The 19,198-nt window shown below is 37.8% G+C and overlaps 1 protein-coding gene across 1 annotated transcript in view; it reads left to right on the top strand.

The window, feature by feature from the left end:
- ACTN2 (actinin alpha 2) overlaps positions 1–19,198 on the top strand; it is a 69,540-nt gene that overhangs the window by 15,193 nt on the left and 35,149 nt on the right. Inside the window, exons 2-5 of the mRNA XM_065835859.2 lie at positions 9,204–9,318; positions 10,617–10,736; positions 16,695–16,781; positions 17,885–17,972. Coding sequence (XP_065691931.1) covers positions 9,204–9,318; positions 10,617–10,736; positions 16,695–16,781; positions 17,885–17,972 — 410 coding nt within the window. The remainder of the gene's footprint in view (positions 1–9,203; positions 9,319–10,616; positions 10,737–16,694; positions 16,782–17,884; positions 17,973–19,198) is intronic.

Below are 19,198 nucleotides of genomic sequence, written 5' to 3'. Positions count from 1 at the left end.
GAGGGTCACCACAGAAAGAATATCCTGACAAAAGCAAAATGTATAGCTATATTTGCATGCCAAGTGCTTGGATTCCTAAAAGGGAGTTGTTTTCTGCTGAATGACTTCTTATTTTGTTGTCTTTAGATAATATATACACCTAAGTTTTAGGCTTTCTCAGCCACAGAATCTGGAAGGAAAAAAAGTCTTCTTGCCTATCACCCCTTTTCAAGGCTGCAGTGTAGATGCCAATTAGGATGGGAATCTTCCATGAACATCATAGAAAGTACAACTGGGAGAATCCATTCCCCTACTTTTGGGCAGAAGCAAATGCACACATGCTGTTCTCAACACATTTATCCATCTTGTTATTGATGATACCAAGAGGGATTCCACATTTACCCAGCAAATCTATTCCAGTACTTCACTACATCTAGAGTTAAAAATTAATCTAAATCTTCCTCATTGTTTTTTAAGATCATGACTATCTATCTTAAGCTCTATCTTCAGTGAACACAGAGAACTGATTTATTCTGTTCTCCATTGTGACTTCTTAAATGGTTGAGACAAGTATTACTCTCTTCAAACTTTTAATGATTAAGCTCACGCAATGATTCTATGTTTTTCATAGATGAACTTTTCTAGAATTTTATTCTTTTCATGGCTGTTTTGTTGATTCTCTCCAGCTGGTCCATATTCTTCTTGAATGTTGTGCCCAAAAGAGGAGACAGTATTACAGCTGATCTCTTTCCAGCACTGATGAGATTGGAAGAAATACTTCAGTATTGATGCACTGTTCTTCTGCTTAGATATTGCAATATTGTATTTGCCTTTTATAACAGCACAACATTTTTAAAAAGGTTAAGTTGTGATCCACTGTTATTCCCAGAGTCTCTACTTCAGTGCTACTGCCCTGTCAGTCATTCTCTATCATGTATTTTTGCAGTTATTTATTACTGGAGGAGGGCAGTACTTCAGACTTCTTGATAATCTGCATCCATCTTTTTTCACTGATTTGTTAGGATTAGTTTGATTTGTAACTCTGTTATGAAACATGCTTACAGACCCATCATTTTGCTGTCATAGTCAAATGTTTTAAGCATACACTCTATTCTGTCATCTAAATAAGTAAATTGTAGCATAGGAAATGGTTCATGGCAGATTCCAACTGCAGTATACTTGATAAGCCCTTCCACTTAATAGTGAGCCGTTACTCACCATTAGTAGGAATAAACTCTCCGACTTGCTAAACATCTTTTTTTTTTTTCTTTTCTTTTCTTTCATATGGTTTTGTGTTTAGTTTTCCTCTTAGATAAAAAGCTCTCTGCTGTTGCAACTAGCTTAGGTATGTGACATAAAAGAGAGCTGCTTCTGTAGAGTCCTGGTAGGGGGAACCTTTAAAATACTGTAGCTTAACTAGTGCAACTATGACGATAGGCAAAATAATGAGGGGAGGACATGCATGTATCCAAATGCAGCCTTAGAAAGGTAGTATAACTTAAGTTTTTGCTTGCTTGTCCTTGGAAGTTTAATTTTTTAAATGTATGATTGGATTCTGCAAAAGTTTATGCTACTTGCTTAGCGAAGTTTCCTACCTCTGTGTAAGGAAAATATACCAAACCTTTTATCACCTATAAGACTGTGTTTCTCCCTTTATTATTACATTTACCACATGTAAATTTACCACAGATCACTGTGGTCTGCTTAGTGATAGGAATGTGTTAAAAAAAAAAAAAGAATTAAAAGAACACACGAGAAGTAGGCAGTAGTTGTTTGTTGGCTTTGTTTTTTTTTTTTTTTCCTGAGAGTTCCTTTTTCTTTCCGTTTCCTTCACCTTAACAAATTGAGTAGGTTGCAGTTATATTGTAAAGATAAGAATGAGTAAAGATATCTTGCATTTTTATAATGCAAGGTAAAATCACACCAATGCTTTTACTAGAGATGTTAGTTGGATTCTTGCCTCTTCTATTTCTGCATTATTTTTCTGAGCAGAGTTCTATTATTTGAGTGATTCTTGAAACTCCAAAAATGAAAAGTAGATTTGGACCAGAATTGTCCTACAGATCTTGAACACTTTTTAGTTTCAAATGGGATTGTAACCATTGCATGTGCTTCTACTTCTGAAATATCAATGTTTCTGATTGAAAATATATTTGAAATAGGGAGAATTATTTTAAAGTGATAAAAATACAGAAGTGGACAACCCTAGGGCACTGTATGTATTTTGAAAAGTCACATTTAGATAATGCAGATGCCAGCTGCTGTAAAAGTGTCATAGATAGGTGTCGTCACCAGTAATGAAAAGGGAAGGATCTTCCTCCAGGGAACAGAGCTGTTGTAGCATTGTACCAATGGTCCAACAAAGTCCTGAGTTGTCTGAAGACTTACCTAAATTTTCATGCCTAAGACTGATGCTTCTGTCTTACGTGTAAAGATGGGCTTATGTGCCTGAAAACTCCTCTGTCTTCTCCAGCTATCTCAGTTGACCCAAAAAAAGATATTATATGCCTGCTCCTAATAAACCTTGCAATATTTTAACAGTTTTAGCCCATTCAAAGTCCTTGTGAAACCTCTTATCTTCCTTTCCTTCCTGTTCTTCCCTTAAGACTGAGGTGAGAACAGTGCCTGCAGTGATCCATACTGAATTTCCCATACATCTTGCTGCTTTCTGGCTTTTCTTCCATTTTAGACCAATGTGACAACAATAACCTTTCTTTTTTGTCTCCTCTGAAAGGAAGAACTAATGATACCCACTCAATAATCTTCTTGACATTTTTCAGGGCTCAGTCTTGCCAAATTATTCTTGAAGGGATATTTACATGCTCTGTGTTTTTTTTGTTGATAGTGAGCACTGTAAAACAGACGTGCAATCGTTCAGTGCTGGGAAGGTGTGGCATGTTTTACAGGAAACCCTAGACTTGCATAGGATTAGGCCACCTGCTTTGTAAGGACCGAGGTCTCCCTGGGCTCTTCCATGCAAGCAAAATGTAGAACACTATCAAGATGTGCGATGTCCTGTGCAATTAATGCATCCCTTTGATGATGTCTCCTGTAAAAGATAAAATTAAGGAAGTGGGGTGAAGTTTGCTGAGTTACTACAGTGGATGTGCTGACAGTGCAGAGTATGCTAGCATGTCACCTCTGACACATCTGTTCACCTATATGGATGGATGTGCTGGAGCAGGGAAGGCTTTCCTCAACTTTGGATTTGGGGACCTTGTAATGGAGCCTCTACTAACTTCCTTTGTGAGATGGCTCTATGCTGTCCTTTCTGTTGTTCCCAGGAATTTGACTTGGACATACTGCCTATGATTTGAAGGATTCCTTTTAATGACCTTTTGGAACACACTAAACATTTTCCATACCTTAGAATTCGTGGCATACTTCCCTATGCTTTCACTGTGCTTCATTTGAGTTGTTGCTGTATTCTGGCGTGTTTAGTGTTAAAATCTCACTTTGTCTACTAAGTGTTTTAGCATGATTGAGTTGTACTGGTGAACCACCTCTTCTGTTAGAGTTACTCTAGTTATTTTACTAATGTGTACCAATGTGTTTAGGCTTCAACTGCAAGGGGAAATAAGAGCAAGTGGACAGTTGTTAATAATTCAAATCAGCAAGTAAGATGTAAGAGTTTAGTTATTTTCAATTCATAAAAATATACTCATGCACCTAATATACTAAAAGTACAGCTGATCTAGATGTTCTAGGAATATGTAGAAGGTGTCTTGTGCAGTCATTGGTTCACAGCAAGCTGTTTTATAAAGGCTGTGCAATTTTTCTGCTGTTTTTCACCTTCATGCTTCTTCTTTTGGGAGCGGAATTAAGTAGTTAAGAGAATGAGGGCCGATGCAAACTGTATCCCAAGCTGAGAGAAAAGCCCTGATCCTGCAGTCATTAGAGCACTGTGTGGACACAGGAGCTGGGAGATCATGTTGCGGGTTCACAACTTATATTTTAAAACATGGATAACAGACAGATGGGCAATTCTTCAGGGGGAAACCTCAGTCTGGCCTAAGGGGAATGTTCTGGCAGAGCTCTTTCTGTAACACCCTTGCCATGTGCTCAGAGCCCAGTAATGTTCTGTATAACTATAGAATGAATCACTGCATCCCATTTAGCCTGGAAGTAATGAAGACCCTAAGCCAGCACAAGCAGAGAAGAAAGGCTATAAAGCAGTTTTGAAAAACAACCCTATCAGACTGAGATAATTAGGAATAAAACACATGTATATCAATAAATGTGTTAAATGTTAACATTTGAAGTTAATTTTCTTCAGGGGTGTTCTCCTGCTCCGCATATTAGAATTTAAGGTTCAATTAATATGAGTTGTGTTTCTACTTTACTTAACAGACACAGAAAACACTGTTTCCTATGAATGCAACGTATATATTTTCTTCTGTAAATGTTTTAGAAAGGCTAGAAACACACAAGAAACAAATTACTCGTGGGCCACTAGCCTTTTTAGTGGAGGAACAGCCAAGCAAACACATGCCTTTTAAATCATTATTAGTTTTGAAAAGTTGTAAGTATTATACTTGTAAATATTAAACTTGTAGATATTACTGATTTGAGCTCGAGAGAGTGAAAGGCAGTGTTAGCATTTGTTATGAGGTATGCATACTGAATAGGAAATAGTCCCTTCTTGGGCTGGATCCATGTCTCGGTTTCATTCTGAGTACAAGTGAATAAACCTTTCTGAACTTGTGGAGTGTATCGCCTGTACATGTCCCCATGCAAGTTATGCTGCTGTTTTGGTGATGCACATTTTGGCCTTACTGTAAGTGCCAAACTAGAAATTTACCCCGTATCTTCAGCATGTGCAACAAGTTGTCTTGTGACCCGGTGACAGTAGCAGCATTGGAGAGGTTGTTATCTGGTGGTTTCTAAATTCTCAATATCCCTATTATAACATTTACGTATCAAAGTTTTTATTATAGCATCTTCCTTGTTTTCTGTCTTTGAAGCACTGTCAAAAGTAAGTTCTCATTTCACTCACATAAGAAGGACATGAGGGCTTTCTCAGAAGTGTAGGACAGCACAGCTCTTGGAGATATCACTTTTCCATCAAAGCGTGTCCTTCAATGTGCATGTGTAAAAATATTTGCACTACAGAGCAGGCATAGCTTATTATATTTTTGTATTAGCTGCAGTTGATTGATAGTTAATTAAGGATACCTCGTTTTTCTGCCCCTTGATTGCAGTTCTACTTGTCAAGGACTTGTAAAGTTTTTCAAGTGATAACTTTGGAAAGAAGAATTTCTTTCTTTCTTTATTTATTTTTTACCACCTATGGTAAATAAATTCTAAAAAGAAATGTCTAGCTTTCTAGGCACTTATTTGTGTCCCACCTGGTATTCAGATCGGTGCCTTCAGTCCTGCCTTGTTTTTCTGGGCAATCTGATACTCTGAAATGTGCTGCACAGCTCAGCAGAAAAAGGAATTTGCTTTGTCTAAGTCATTTAATAGCTTTTAAATCCCACTGGATTATGAATTTGCAGGGTACTCTATGCTGGCAGTATCTTGATTTCCAGAACTTAAACATGCTTTGAATTGTTTCTTAATAACTATGAATAGAACTGTTAGTTAAAGCCAAAGCAGTGAGAACAAGTGGTATCACAATAACAATAGAAGGGTGGGCATTAAATTAAATATGGATTGTGGAAACTTTTAAAATTTGCAAGTGCAATTTTGCAGTAGCTTTGATACAGTCACTTGAGGATTGAATCACTGAAAATAGTAAACACTCTTTTAAGTAGCATTCCTATAGCCCTGTTTAGTTCTAGGAAAACAAGCCAGTTTTGAAGTCACCAAGCTATGAAGCCATATGCTGGTGTCTGCTGTAATGAAAGTGACACTTACCATGAGGCACAAGACAACTGTCACAAGGCAATAGCACCATTTCATGAGCTGGTGCATGGGTAAAACAGGAAGCTCTGAGGAACTGTGACTTAGATAAAAGATCTAAATCTCTTACTGTAGGTATAGAAGATAGTCTAAATAAAGAATCCATGCACAACAGAGTGCTTCAGCAGAATTTATCTCATGAATGAAGACTTTGTAGGTAATTCCAAGTTCATCCTTCAGAATGCTACAATGTCAATGACAAACCCCAGTACTACTGGAAAGAGTCTTAGCCTACAGATCTAAAGGCAACCCATAAAACAAATGACTGTTATAAAAATATTTATTGAAAACAGCTTGACTCAGCAGTAGTAGCATCTTTTCCTGGTTTTTATCAGAGCAACGTTGGCTTCTTAGTGTCTTCATAAAATGAACAAGATTGAGAAGAGATGATGTAAAGGTGTACAGATCAGGAGGGAAGAGATGTTATTTAGTGATTAAAGGACGCCACAGAGAGTTGGAATATCCAGTATATGTTTTTAATTTTTCTGCCAAGTTTCAGTGATCTTCTGCACCTCAGTTTGTCTCTCAGCAAATTCAATGCCATAAAAATGTCTGTTTTCAAGAGAAACTATTTAAATTATTTAAAAACTTTGAGATATTTGGATAAATGTTATGTTTTGTGTCTATCAGTGTGGCATCCAGTAAGTTGAATCAACTGTTGTAGAGGAGCACAGTAAGATAAGAGTTGGGCAGATTCTAATTTGCTTTTTTATATATATTTGTATATGCATATATGAGCTAAGAAGTACCAGGTTCCATTTCTTCTTAAGCAACTAAGTGAGAAGTGGCTTTCTTCACAGTAGAAATCAGATCTGTATGTTTGGGTGGGGTTGTTGCCCTGAAACTCTTAATTAAATGAAAAGTGGGGAACACTCCTTTACTTGAGTGATACAAGGTCAGAACTTGACCATAAATGTCTAAAAGAAGAGATGGAAATGGCTGAGGTTTTTCTCCAAATTCCTCTTTGAGTTTAGCATGGTGTACTTGGAACAGTTCTACAAACTACAACAGCATCTGCAGATAAGCACATGTCCATCACTTTAGCTTAATTCATGAAAAGCTCATTCATTTACTGGTTCAGCTTTCTAATATTTACTGCCAAATGGCCATGCAAGGTTCATGTGCATTTACCCTTGAGTGCTTTCAGCTGTGTTTTCTATATTACCATAATATTGTTCCTTCCAAGGATGCTCGTTATAATTTTTACTATTTGCAAATGACTTAATGTGGTGTTAAGCCTTTTTAGATACATATCACTAGAACAGGATAATGCTTGAGGCAGACAAGTTAGTCTTATAAACTAGATCCTAACCTTATAATGATCCAAACCAGATGCCATCCTAAGACTCCATCATGTTGATCCCTGTGGGTAGAGTTGCCTACTATCTCTGTTGTTGATGCTTGACACATGCTGGTTTCAGGGGTCCCATAAGGTCAGTAAAACTACTTACCTTAAAATGAGGGAAGTTTTATCTTTCTGAATGACTACTTCTGAAGCTAACATCCCTTTACTAAAACAGATGTATTTGCAGAGATGCTTCAGCTGTACACAGAACAACTTTCTTATGCCTCTGCCTGCAATTCTTTCTCTGCAGGTCAACAGGACCCCTGTCCAGAATCACTTCCAATACTGTCTTCTCTCTCCTCCTTTCCCTGGGTATCTAGAATTAGGGATTTCACTGCACAGTTGCCACATAACCATAGCTTTTCTTTCTTTTTTCTTTTCAGTCAAGAAGAAGTTGATAACATTTATGTTTAGCAAGCTGCTCCTTGCCACTCTGGGAGCTCAAGCTGCATAGAAATTCTTCTCAAAAATGGAGTCAAACCCAACAACAATCAAAATGTTATTTTTTAACAGAAAGTTGCATTTTTAAGAATAAACCATATTTGGAAATTCAATACGTAACTTTTTAAAGTGTGAAATCTGTCCAGAATTTACAAGATTCAGTTCCAGGGAAAGTTTTTGCCTTCAACTACTGCCCTTTCAAATTCTGTTTCTGAGAGAACAGAAGTTAAATATTCTAACAAAGCAGGCAAGAATAAAGAAGGCCAAAGGATACTTCATATTGGCAATGGGGATTTGGGATATATTTTATTTTTTTTAACTACTTCCATTAAATGTTTTTAAAACTGTGGTAATTCAAAATAGCAAAAGAAGAGGAATTACAAATCTCTGACAATTTTAAGTAGCTGAAGTCTAACTTTCCAAAATGCATTTTTTTATATACCTGGAGTTAAATACCTAAAATAATAAATAAATATAATAAATAAATGAATATAAAATTGCTTTATATAGCTTAACAGACACTTGAAATCAAGAAAAACTTGTCAGAAGGCTGAGAAGTAATGGATATTTGAAAACAAAGTAATTTTCAATACTAGAGTTTATAGTAGCCATTGTCTTGATTTCATTCATACAGAAGGTAATGTGTCTATGACCTCTGTAGATCAATGGAGTTAGTTTTGATTTCATCTGTGCAAGTAAAAGCAGACTTGGTCATTCTCTGTGGAGAGAGAAATGCTCACGGCTGCTTTCATGACCATATTTGCCCTGCAAACTTAAGTATCTGCATTTACATGTTTCATGAAATTGTAGTAGTTTTCTGAAAATTATATAATAGAGTTGAGAAATAAAACCCTCAGACCATAAATGCAGGGGCTGAATGTGTAACTGTGCTTGAATTATTGTAAACTTTCAAAATCCATTCTAATTATCTATGTTTTCAAAAGGCATTGTTTTTCTTACTGTAGTTACAGGTAAGAGCAGATACAATTTTGTTGTATGAAGTCTCTCTTCAGTTACTTCATCCTGAAGAGTGTTCTCACAACTTACTGCCCATGAGAAATGCATGTTACTTGTCTCTGGCATGGATGATCTGTATAAGAACTATTTCTCATGGCATGAATTCAGGTAGTAGAAGTTTTTGCTTCTGTGCTTGCTATTGCATCATACAGCTTCCTTTATACCGTATCAATCTTTCTTCTCAGGAAGAATGTGTAATGGATAAGTCCCAACATAAAATTATGCGCTCATAAAATGTTAAGTGCAGTAAGTGTGGCAATAACTATTTTTGCCCTTATATGCAGATTTTTTTTGAGCAGAATCTAGCCCAATATTGCTTCTAATCAAGCAATTATTTCCATCTACATGAACATCTGGGATAAGAATTTTGAACTCAGCAACATGTAGGAAATGAATGGGAGCTGGACATACAAATTTCAAAGGCAGTAGTGAAAATCTCAGATGCAGCATTTTACTGCTGAGCAGTTGCTTTGGAAAATGCTTTGTTGATGAGAACTTTTTTTAATTACTATTACAGACGTTTACAGCCTGGTGCAATTCCCACCTCAGGAAAGCAGGCACGCAGATTGAGAACATTGAGGAGGACTTCAGAAATGGCCTTAAACTGATGCTCCTCTTGGAAGTTATCTCAGGTAGGTTAAAATAAAGTTTGCAATGTATTTACAGCATGCTAACTGAAACAGTCTTAAAAGAGCAAAAATTGTAAACAATTCAAAACAGTGAACACTAAGTAGCTGAAAAGGCAGAGATTAAATAAATCATAAAACAAAAGGGAGGAAAAAAACTTCTGCTTTTTCCTTATCTCCAAAATCTTCTGTTTTGTGCTTGTGTTTGAGGATATCACAGTGTATCAGGGTGTCACTGACATCACAGTGTAGTTGGACAAACCACAAACATTGAGGACCTGGTCTTAGCCCCCAACAATTAAAAAGCCTTTACACTTGGGATAAAATGAATTTGTAACCTACTTTTAGTATAAAAGTTTTGCTTTGCTTTTAATGACTTTACTGGATTGACCAATGCTTTCAAAAGTGAGTGCCTAGAGTAAAACTAGATCAATATTTAGTCACAAGTAAAAGGTCTGATTTTTCAGAAGGGTGGAACATCCAAGAACTTCTTTTGAGTAACTGGTGTAAAGTCACTATGTCACCCATTTTATGTGTTCAGAGGGGCAGTCCCCAAAGTACACTCAGAATGCCCCTGAATGGGAATGGGAATGGAATAGCTCAAGTTACAGACACACAATAAAGGTGAGAAAGGGCAAGTAGATTCTTAAGATGTCTTTATGGAAAAGGCAGTTTACATTTTTGCTGGAGATTTCAGTGAGGAAAGATCTGCAAATGATCGTTCTTCATGCAATGGAGAGTCATATTTTCAGAAATTATTCTTCATGATAATTTGAAAAGATAAATTTGTTCAAACATGTCAGCCTATGCTCTGAAATTAGCTGCTCTACTGTGCTGGATGAAGTTGTTAAAAGCTGTTGTTCTCAGTCAGATTTGGAGGGGTGCTATAGCTAATCTGCTGGATAGCGTCCAGCCTCTCTTTACAGTCAGGCAGGTAGGGATGATGAGCTCTGAAAACATCCTGCCTTAATATTCAGCTGCTCTAATGCAGACAGTAGCAATGAACCAAAAGTCAAGTAGCGGGAAGCATTCACATAATTTCCAGATGTTTAGGGCAAACACAAAACTTCTACTCTTGTTTTACTGCTCTATCAGAAAAATTTAAGTCAGATGTTTTCACATTTGAATTTTCTCTTCCGGGTTTTGTTCAAAGCTATTTGACATTCTTTCAGAAAAATACCTGTTAAAATAACTGTTAACTTTTAGACAGTGTTCAAGGCATGTTTGTTCTTGAATTCTAATCACTGAGGTGTCTGTAGCCAGCTGTATGTAACAATAACCACATTAAATTTGTTATTCTGCAGGGGAACGACTACCAAAGCCAGACAGAGGGAAGATGCGCTTCCATAAAATTGCTAATGTCAACAAAGCTCTGGATTATATCGCCAGTAAAGGAGTGAAACTTGTATCAATTGGTGCAGAAGGTATGTGTTGGAGCTTGGCAATGCACCTTACTTGGATCCTAGGCATTCACACTGCAAAGAAGTCTGACAGAGACCCTTCGCCAAATTGTGCTGGCTGGTCTTTATATGGGTGCCTCAAAAATCCCTTAATATTGGTTGCTGACCTGTATCTATGTAAGGTCAACAGGTGGAAATTTGTGGACACCTGGAGAGGGATAGGGGTATAAATGGGATCACTTTTTCTCCAAGGTTAAATTGAATTGTGTTTCAGTGGATGTTTAGAGTATAATTTCTTTCTTAAAAATAAGGAACTCCTTTAGAAATCAGGTTGGATTCTAGGGTGTACTTTATCCAATCTGGGATCTTCTTTTATCTTTAGGAGATATTATTCAGACAAGACAAAGGCTGACATCACTACCAGGTGGCTGGGAGCTGCTCCCATTTTATTATGAGACCAACTGTGCATGGCAGCTGTGCTTCTAAAATTCAGATGTAGAGTTAAGGGGGTGATGAAAAGAAATTATGGTAACTGGGGAGAAACTGAGCATATGAAGAAAGCAGGGTGGGCTGTTATTTACCGAAGTTATTACTTTGTTATTGTTCTTTTGTTCAGGTAGGTAACTAAAAGTATACAGTTAGCTAGCTAAATGCTGAGAGATGTAAACTCTGAGCAAAAGGAGGTAGACTCACTGCAAGTGAACCTGTGCTTCCTGTGAGATCCAAATGATTGTTTAAGGACAAAGGTCAGTCTAGAACTAGCTGTTCCATGCAGATATTTGCATAATGCTTTGCATAGCCATTATCATACAAAGGAGTGATGTGGCTAGCATGATATCCAACTACTTTTGGTTCCATAGCCTCAATGATGTTGTCCATTCTTGGGGCAGCCTCTAACATGCCCTTAGAGCAAAGCTCTGGCTGTAACCTTCAATGTCATAATGAGAAGCACAAGATATATACTATTCACATTGCTAGGCCTTTTTAGATAGATTTACGAGCCTTCACTTCCTGTCTTCTGATCTCTCCAGGCTTATATATGTCCTTATTGTGGCTTCCAAACCTTGATCTCAGGGAGCTTACTGTAATTGTGGCTGGAGCAGGAAGATTCATTAGGTGAGACAAGGACATCTGTAGAAGTAATGGAGAAATCTATCAGCATTCAGTGATTCCACAACAGTGTGACCTAGCCCACATAGTTCTTAAAGTATTGTTCACCAAATGTGTCCAGTTTCTAGATCTAGAACTCCAAAATCTGAAGAAATATGAGTTCTCTGGTCAAAGCATTTATTTGAACTCAGTTTTTGTTCATTTGAGACTGAACTGGCTGGGACATCTGAGTCCAAATCCATACCAACTATCTTTAGGTAGATAACAAGAGGCCTTTTTTGGGGGAATATATAATCAGTGGGGAGAGATGGGCAATTCCTGAAGGCACTTCAGATCTCAGAAGAGCTGTACTGCATTTCAGAGGTGCCTGGCTGCCTCTGTCAGTTGTACAGGCAGTCAGGGACAGATGGGCTCTTTCACCAATTAAATAAAGTGGGATGGAAAAATATGCCACAGTTGAGGTTATTCTGAGAGTGACATGGCATTTAATGGACAGCAGAGGGTACTGAAGAGACAATTTATGCGTGGAAATAAAAATTAAGGATTCAGAAGCCTGTTTGATATCTGGTGCAGAAATACTGAGAGTACAAAGTGTGAAGTAAATGGCTGGTAGTTCTGTCATGTCATATTGTGACTACAATGCTTCCTGACAGAAGACAAGTATATAGCAGAAGGAGTATCTTGTAGGACAGAGTGGTCACTCTCCTTGATCACAGTTCACAGAATGTACTAACGTTTTCACATCTAGGTTCTTCGAGCAAGGCTGGAGCATTTTAAGTGAGGTACCTCAGCTAAGATCTACTCCTGCAAGGAGCAGGCCAGCCCTCTGCACTCCATTCCCCCTTCTTTTGCGCTGGTTATTACTGCCAGGATGCTCAAACTAGGAAGCAGCACCTGAGTACTTTCTGTATCACCTGATGGCAAAGCATCTGAGATCACTCAGATCAGCCATTGAAACCATTTAAACTAACCCTGCTGTTTTCCATGGCAGCAACTTCTATGAATTTAGGCACCCTGATAATACGTAATTCCCTCTGGGAGGGAGGCAGGAACAAGAGGCAGTAACATCTTCAGCTTCTCAGCCAGTTGCTGCAAGGTGTTATCTGTCCATGCACTCAGTATTTCTTCCTGCATGTAACAGCAGGCTATAGTAAGCCAGGAGATTAAGGCGATCTTGCCTGTACCACAGGTTTTTATTGCCTGCTTCTGGAATTCTTGATCTGTAGAATGGAGGGTTTAGAAGCAAAAATTCATTCATTAGCATTAAAAAACATTTTAAATTCTTGGATGGTAGCACAGGAGAAAAACCCACTGCTGTTGTCATAGCTTATATGCAGAGAGCAACCTGTCATTGTAAGACATTGCACTATGTCAAGTATGGCTACTAACACATTAGATTGTATCCACGTGGGCAGGAGAAGATAGATTCATGTGCCTTCCACTCCTACTCTAAACAGACTGAGCACAAAGCCAGCTCTGGCCCAGACATGCTTAGTGCCCTGTTAAGTTTATTGCATCCCCTCTGCTAAATTTGTTGTCTAAGGCAGAGTGCTGTGCTGATGCAGCAATGCAGTATCACATCTGACTGGGTATGGTTTCACAGTGTGGGAACTCTGGCACCAGTACATGTTTAAAAAGTCGCTGTGCCCCCTTGTCCTGCATACTTGCTCCCACACTACACAGCCCTACCCTACCACTTGGGCTGACAACTGTTTCTGTAGTTATGCTGGAGACTGGATCAGCAATCTGATCTGGTCTTAACAAACATTCACCTCTTTTTTTTTTTTTTTTTTCATTTGTTGCATTTTTCAGCATTGTTGACTAAACGGTCATGACAGTATGAAGATGGAATGAATGCCAGCAAGGAGGCAGAGCACAGGCTCCTCAAGCTTGTGTTTATCAAAGTCCTTAACCCTTTAACTAACTACCACACATAGTAAGCATGGGACATGTGGGCTTGTCTGCACCCATCTGTTTTGGCATTCTTTGAGTTACATGGATGCTTGGAATAGTTTTTAATTTCCAAAGCATGAAAGTTTTATATCTAAATCTGCTGAGGATCATGTTTTATTATCTGAGATGCTGAGTGGCGAAGAGCACATAAGCCCAAGAGGACCAACTGGCATTTAAAATGGGGCCTCAAAACAAAGATTAAACTGCGATTCCTGTGGGACATCAGTACAAAGTTCAATTTAGTATTTTGAAGGTGCCAGGGATATTCTTTAAAGCCATCATTGTTGTTCTGAGGCTGACTTCCTTGGACTGTCTATGAAGGGACTAGAGATTATTGCCTTTGATGCTGAACAGAAGCCTAATTTAGCTACTTGGATCTGTCTTGTGGAAGAATCTTTCTCTCCATTGGTGGTGAAGTGAGACTGGAGAGTCAAGAAGCTCAAGCAAAAGCTGTGAAAGTAGTCCTTACAAGACATTCACAGTCCAGGAGTTAGAAGTTTTCCCTTAAGTTTTAAAGACATGCAACAACTCCATTTGCAAGGTAATTGCATCCTGAATGAAATGAACTGAGATATGGAGAACCAAGTATCCTGTTAATAGGAAACACTTCTGTATTGCTTTTCTGGGGAATGGGAGAAATACTGAAGACCAAATGATCTGTGAATCTGCTACAAGAGGATTAGAATGAAAAAAATAAAAATAAAAGCCAAAGCAGAATAAAAAAACCTGAAACTAAACCTTTGGGAACTTGTCACACTGCTTTGCTTAGCTTTTTCCCTGACAGTTTTTATTATTTCCCCTTCCCTTTCCCTTCTCTCCTTTCCTGTCCTCATGCATCAGCAAGACCTTTTTCCCCAGAAATCTGTAGCTTTGTGTATGTGAGGTGTAGGGACTATATTCCTCCCAGAGCAAACAGGTAGTGTGAAGAAAATAATGAAGTCTTCTATTGGCCCGTACCAGAAAACAATAGGAATGAATCAGAATTTTTTTGTCACCAATACTTTTCAGCATTTAGCAACTTTGTTTTTCCTTGTCTTTTATATGTATGTTTTTTGTGTTTTATGTTAGCGGTAGATAACGAGAAACCAAAGCTGGCAAATTGCTTGAAAATTCTCCTGAGGCACAACATAGAAAATTCCCTCTCTTGCTTATTCATTCTGTCTGTGTGTACATATGGACATGTAAATCAACACAATGATGTAGTGATTATGCAAACCCATTAACTGCCTGACAGTCAGCAATACCTCCTGAGTGTTAAATTTATTTTACACTTGAATACATTTTTCTGTACTGTATATACATATCAGACATCTGATCAGAATACAATGAAATATGTGGCTGAGGAGGGGGGAGGAGAGAGAAGTAGCTGCATTCCCTAATTGCCATTTGATCTTTTTTGGCTGAAAGAGTTTAGCTTTGAGATTTGAAGAGACTTGCCAATAAGATAGTAATAGTGCATAATCGTGCATGGACAGCAAGAGGTAAGAATTCTGGAAAATCAGTGTAGAACCCAAATGGAAAGTGGAAAAGTAACCATTATATGAACTTGGATTATCACACTAGCAAAGAAAGTATAGACTAGTAATGGGTGACATATCTCCTATGACATTTGTTAATTCCATAGGTTCAAATGACTCCTTCTGTTACATACTACTGCAATTTAACATGTATTTCAAGTCTTGGAGCTAGCAGCTGCTTTGTTCTGTAAAAGTTGCCCCTGGATTCAGGCAATTTCTAAGTTGCAGAGTGACTGTATTTTCTGCTGGCACCTCTGCTGGCATTCAATGTTAAATTGAGGAAATTCCTCCTGCTCCTTCCCCAGAAGACCAGTGGGCACCCAGGCAGCCACAGCTGCTCCACTTTTTGAGGAAGGCTGGAGGTGACTTTCAAGCTGGGGAGCAGCTGGTGCCTTCCCTGCTCCACTGCTCTTGTGGTATAAGGTGTCTGGGAAGGCAGTCTGCAATTCCCTTCTCTTTGTCCCACCTTCTCCCCTTCCCATACTAGACCCTTTTTATAATCTTACTAAGTTCTGAGTCTCTCACCTTACTTTTCATATTGATTTAACATTATTACCATACTTAAGTGGTCTGGCAGTACATTTGTTGGTGTTGAGAAATTTAAGCGGTATCACTGTTCACATTGGAGTCTAGGAGCACTGGATTCTGACTTGGCTTGTGAAAGAGGCGAGAAAGGTTGGAGCATGCACCTTCCTAGTGCCCTGTATTGTAGGTAGACTCAAGCAGTCTTGAAAGAAATTGAAACCCCAGAGGCAAAAAATCCCATTTTGTATTAAAGATACATAAATGTGCATAGGTGTTGGAACATGACAGCCTTGTGGCCATGTATCTGAACTGCTTTGCAGGAAGCTGTATAGCTCAGTCTCAGGAGGCACTGTGTCTCTTGGGCTGCTCTTTGTATTTAGGCTGTGCTGGCACTATAGGTAAATGTCTCAAAAAGTTCTAAATAGCATAGGGGGATTTCTGAGTACCCTTTTATTAAAAAATTATATTGTTAATGTCCTGTATTTTCTTAAAATTTGAAGTAAGACCAATTTTTTCAGTTCCTTTGCATTTGAAAACAGTAAAGCTGATATTTTTCAAACTTTAAATAAGTATTTCCCCTCAGGCTCTCTCTGAAAAAGTCAGGCTAAAATGTAAATATTTGAGACAGTTACAAGCACCTTTTAGCATGGAAGGGCTGAAGTGACCTTAACCTCAGTAATCTTAAGTCCTACTGCCAGTGTAGCACAACCATGAGTTTGTTGAAAAATGAACCCAGATGAACTCTGTGTAAAGAATTATGGTAGAAATATAACAGGTTTATTAGATACAATATATTATTTGTAGAAATATATGACTAAAATAAGATAAACTGGAAAACACACTCTAAATACTACTACTATCTCTTTTTTCACCGTAGAAATTGTCGACGGCAATGTGAAAATGACACTGGGTATGATCTGGACTATCATACTTCGCTTCGCTATTCAGGATATTTCAGTGGAAGGTAACAGTAATGTAACTATCTTAAATAATCAGGAAATTTGTTTATAAAGATATTGTTATATGAATGGTGCACAAGTGAGATGAGTGTTTTAAAAATGAATTATTTTTTCACAGAAAATGGTACAAGTTCCTTACCTGGTGACAAAATCAATTTCTGGAGGGAAAAAGTAATTATTCTCCTTATCCTGACAAATACTGTGAGCCAGCTTCCTAATACAGTTCTGGTCCTGTCTCTCAGTTGTAGAGATAGAAACATGCCTGTGTTTCTGAGCTTCAGTGTCCTGAAACTATGTTGTGGCCTATATGGTGGTCCTATTTCCAACATACTTCTTTAGTTCTGTCTGTTTCTCACATTCTTTGCAAATATGACCTGATTATATCCCTCTTCTTTATACTACCTTTTTCCCCCTCCTGCTTCAGAATTTTTTCCTTAACTTTCACTTAGTCACTGGCTCAAAAAAATGTGGTTTAGTTACAATACGCTTTAAACCAAGTCTATGGTGTGGGAAGTCTAAAATTCTAGAAACTAATGTCAGTTTTCAACAAAAATAGAATCAAGTCAAGCTCTGCATGCTGTCCTGCCCATAATTTGTGGGACATTAAATGTGGAGTTAATGGTCTATTTGTTCTTTTCTGTCCTTCACTTAGGCATTCAGATACCCATAGGGTTCAGATAATGAAGGTATTTCCTCAGCATCTATACCTCCCTGTAAGCAAATGAACTGAGACTACAAGCATATTTCATGTAGGCACCAACAGAATCTTTTATGCCTAGTTCTGTTGTATTTGTATTGAGTATTTTTCTTCAAATCTACATTCTGCTGTCCAACCAATATAATTTCTTAAACTTCTAGTATCACAGAATTACTGTGCAGGCTGAGACTCTAGTCTGAGTTGTGCCAGTTGAGCTGACTTCTGTGTTCTAATGGAGCCCCATTAATCCATTTGTATCTTATGGGATTAAACATTGACTTATGCCAACCAGTTTCAGGTGGCTGACTACGTTTAAAATGACAAGAAATTAATTACTTGAGTGCTTTTTACATTTTTCCTTTTTTTTTTTTTTTTTTTTTTTTCTTTTTTACTCCCTGGTGTCTTTTACAGAAACCTCTGCCAAAGAAGGGCTGCTGCTGTGGTGTCAAAGAAAAACTGCTCCATACAGAAATGTGAACATTCAGAACTTCCACCTTAGGTAAACTTCCATTATGTCAAGAGGTAGAATCAATCTAAAATATGTTAGGTCAATTTTTTCCCACAGTTGTGTTGGTATATATTTGACAGGAGAGTTTCACTCTTCACTGTTAACTAGCCTTTTTTGAGATTCTCATGCTCTGTCTTCAGAGTCTGATTTTGGTTATCCTTTGGCATTATTTACTGTGACTTCCACAGTTACTATTTAAAATAAAAAAAATATCTGCTATATACAGAATGACCACATTGCATTATTAGAGGTCCTGACTTGGCAAATGACTGCTTTCAAACGAGAGCCACTGCAGGTATAGGCTATTCTTGGCAAAAATACTAATGTGTTGAGCATGCAAATATCTCATTACGATGAATCAGTCTTTATTGTTCTGTAGCATAACTATAAATAAGGAGCCAAAAATGGACTCAATACACAGCAGGGGCACTTTGGACATGGTTGTTTCCAGAACCAGCATCATTACCTAAGTCAGAGAATTTAGTGAAGCTTCAGTTGTGTGGTTCTGTGTTTTCAGTAAGGGCTATGAAGAGAGTTCCAGGCCATATGCAGGCTGCCTGGTCTGGGGATTTCACTGGGCTAGTTCCTGCAGATCTGCCAGTAACTCACCTCATTAAATTACGTGACTTGCCATTTGCACTGTTTTACCATTTGCACTGTTTTACCATGTGATCTTGCCTTCCCTGAGGTCCTTATAGTACTTACAACAAGAGCTCTGTATTACAGTATTTTGGTGTTTTGAATTAGTTCTTAATGTACAGAACCTAAAGCACAGGTAGTGATAGAGAAGATACAGTTCAGACATGCATCCACACATAAAAATTATTTGTTTGATTTGCAGTCCCTGTAGTGCCTTTAAGAGACATGAAATTTGTTGTGTTACTTTCCTTGGATATATAGAGGTATATTTCAGTAGAGATTGGTATGGATCCAAGGTATACTGTAAACTACAGTATGAGAATCTTAGTGTTTCTACATATACATGCTGTTCTGATACATGGTATGGGGAAAATATCTTGAATGGAAGTACCTTGATTAATGGTTGGGTCCATCGGCTCTTACAGAACTGCTTTACAATGGGCAAGCCAACCATGTTAGTCTACACCTTTTGGAAATAAGCTTTTTGTTAGTTTGGTGCTCATTTTGATTCAGTTTTACCTTCTCGATGATTTTATATTATACAATATATGTATATTCTGATTAATTGTATTACATTT

Source organism: Patagioenas fasciata, chromosome 3, assembly GCF_037038585.1.
Source record: "Patagioenas fasciata isolate bPatFas1 chromosome 3, bPatFas1.hap1, whole genome shotgun sequence".
Lineage (NCBI taxonomy): Eukaryota > Metazoa > Chordata > Aves > Columbiformes > Columbidae > Patagioenas > Patagioenas fasciata.
This window is presented reverse-complemented; position numbering and strand designations above follow the sequence as displayed.